This window comes from Aplysia californica, unplaced genomic scaffold (assembly GCF_000002075.1).
Source record: "Aplysia californica isolate F4 #8 unplaced genomic scaffold, AplCal3.0 scaffold01293, whole genome shotgun sequence".
Classification (NCBI taxonomy): Eukaryota; Metazoa; Mollusca; class Gastropoda; order Aplysiida; family Aplysiidae; genus Aplysia; species Aplysia californica.
Window position 1 is genome coordinate 69,938 of NW_004798563.1, and position 2,500 is coordinate 72,437.

The 2,500-nt window shown below is 43.9% G+C and overlaps 1 protein-coding gene across 1 annotated transcript in view; it reads left to right on the forward strand.

The window, feature by feature from the left end:
- The window catches only part of LOC101850692, a 21,963-nt gene extending 20,022 nt beyond the window's left edge, over nt 1–1,941 (forward strand). Inside the window, exon 22 of the mRNA XM_005112498.3 lies at nt 1,596–1,941. Coding sequence (XP_005112555.1) covers nt 1,596–1,787 — 192 coding nt within the window. The 3' untranslated portion in view covers nt 1,788–1,941. The remainder of the gene's footprint in view (nt 1–1,595) is intronic.
- The last annotated feature ends 559 nt before the right edge of the window (nt 1,942–2,500 follow it).

Here is a 2,500-nt window from a genome sequence, read left to right on the forward strand (position 1 = left end):
ATTGGATGTTATGAATGCACCGCACATAAAGTTTGGTTTTGTTGAAAGTGCAGTTTATGATCTTCACAAAGTTTGTATAAAATTGTAGTTGTCTTTTATTGTTTAATCTTGATTTCAAAAGTGCAGTTTCTGATCTCCCCAGAGTGATTTCCACAGAGTTTGTAGAAAATTGCTGTTGTTTTTCCTGTTTAATCTTGATGTCAAAAGTGCAGTTTCTCATTTAACCAGAGTTTATGTAAATTAATAAAATGGTTGTAGTTTTTACGCAGAGTTGTAGAAAATTGTTGTAATTTCCCCGTTGATTGTTACTGTGGTGGGTACAGTTTGTGATCTACACAGAGTTTGTACAAAATTGTTGTAGGGGTGGGTACAGTTTGTGATCTACACAGAGTTTGTATAAAATTGTTGTAGGGGTGGGTACAGTTTGTGATCTACACAGAGTTTGTACAAAGTTATTTTTGCTGCCGTAGGTTGGAGTGTCGCAGTCACAGCGGTCGGGGTGCGCCCCTGGAGACACGCAGCTCACTGTCCAGTCTGAGTGAAGTGGACGAGATGGTGGCCAACATTGACATCACGAGGGAGCAGGTGAGTGGGTGGTGAGAGTGGTTTGTCTGAGTGGGTGGTTGGCGGGTGTTCTGGTGTGGTGAGCAAAGTTCTTCTGAGGGACTGCCAGCTCTGGTGTTTGGTCCTGCGTGCCACATTTTAAAGTCCAAAGTGAAAGTGAAAGACTCGAACATTGGATTTTTCACACAAAAACTACCTCCTTTAAACTAAATATGAAACACAATTTTGATCAGTGTTAAGCAAATGATACTTGCCATGGCTTTACCTGCAACTTAAGGGGTGAACTAAAAGTGCCGTCGTGTTTTGATGTTGATCCAGCGAGGGTTGTGGGAAAGGACATAGGAGCGCGGGCGCGTTTTATCGAGCTGTGTAGTCTGTTTGGACATTCCTGTCTATCATTCAGTTTTCTTTTGATCAGGGAGATTCCTAGACATTGACTTGACTGCAGATGTGCAACGCACCGCCTGACCTTGATATACAACTTCACCATTGACGATCAACTAATAAAGTTGCTAAAATTTACAAAATAACGCATCGAATCAGGTTCTCCTCAATCAACTTTGCTTATTTTGAGATGCTGATTCCGGATATGAAATCAGTTTTTACCTGCGATAATTATTTTAAAAAATTTTGAGCCCTAAGTTTAATCCAGCGCAGCGGCAAATTTAAAGTGATTCTACGTCACAGCGCGTCTCCCTCAAATCTGACCGTGATCGCACGGAAAATATCAGGCAGCGCTTGATTTCTCGACCGAGTCTCCAAGCCATCGTCCAAACTTTTAACAAATTTGTGGTTACACCTGACGATTTGTCTCCTGAATGATAGATCGTCCAGTTTTTGTACAGTTTATCGTTACGTGTAACCGGGGCTTGAGTCACAGTTTCCTCCCGTTTAAACTATCCTCACTTTTCTTTTCCCCGTTTGTCATGTGACCTATATTCCCCCATTTGTCATGTGACCTATATTCCCCCATTTGTCATGTGACCTATATTCCCCCATTTGTCATGTGACCTTTACTCCCCTGTGACCAGGGCCTGGATCTGTCCACGTCCAGCTCCTCGGACGACCTCCCGTTCGTTGAAGACGCCGCCCGGCTAGAGACGTGTATTCGGGAGCTGGCCGACATCGTGGGGGAGACGGTGCCGAGGGAGGAGTTGACCCGTATCGCTCTGGCGGCGGACTACGACGTGAACCGAGCTCTCAACTTTTTCTTCTCCTCGTAGCCCAGCGCGTTGAGCCATGGCTCGCGTCTGTGTGGATGAATGGAGGAACGTGTTAGTGGCTGTGTATGTGGGGGCAAGGGGGGAGAGAAAGAAGAGAGAGAGAGTGAGAAATGTATTCATTCATCGTCTGCCTGGAAAAAAAAAACCTTGTAAATTACTGATGTTTAATGATATTGTGTGATATTTATTATTGACTATTTGACAGTCAATCTATCGTTGTTATTGCTATATTAACATTACTCCTAAAACACAGAGGCAGACAGCTGTGGTCAACTGTGTCAGTGGGTGGTTGGCGGGTGTTTTGGTGTGGTCTACTCCTTCTTTCCTATCAAACATCTATTGTCTTTATCTCCCCTCCTTCTTTTTTGTGTTTGTTACTCTCTTGTAACACCTCTAATCTTCGGCACTTATATGACCTTATTGTGTTGCAAGTGCCGTAAAACTGTATGAAAACATTATTATATAACAACTGTGTGGGAGTAGGATCAGTTGAAAGAAATGATATTGTTTCCTGTTCCGGTTGCCTTCCTCTCAACTCACGGAAGTTCTGGCCGTGAGTCGGTCCGGTTTAGTTGTCTCTGACCACACATTGGACTGATGTTTCTTAGATTTCCTCTCCACACACACACACACCACATCGCTGACTCGTCGTGACCAGAAATGTGCACACGTCTGTCCCAACAATGTGCTCGACGCTAGCTGTCCAAATTGTC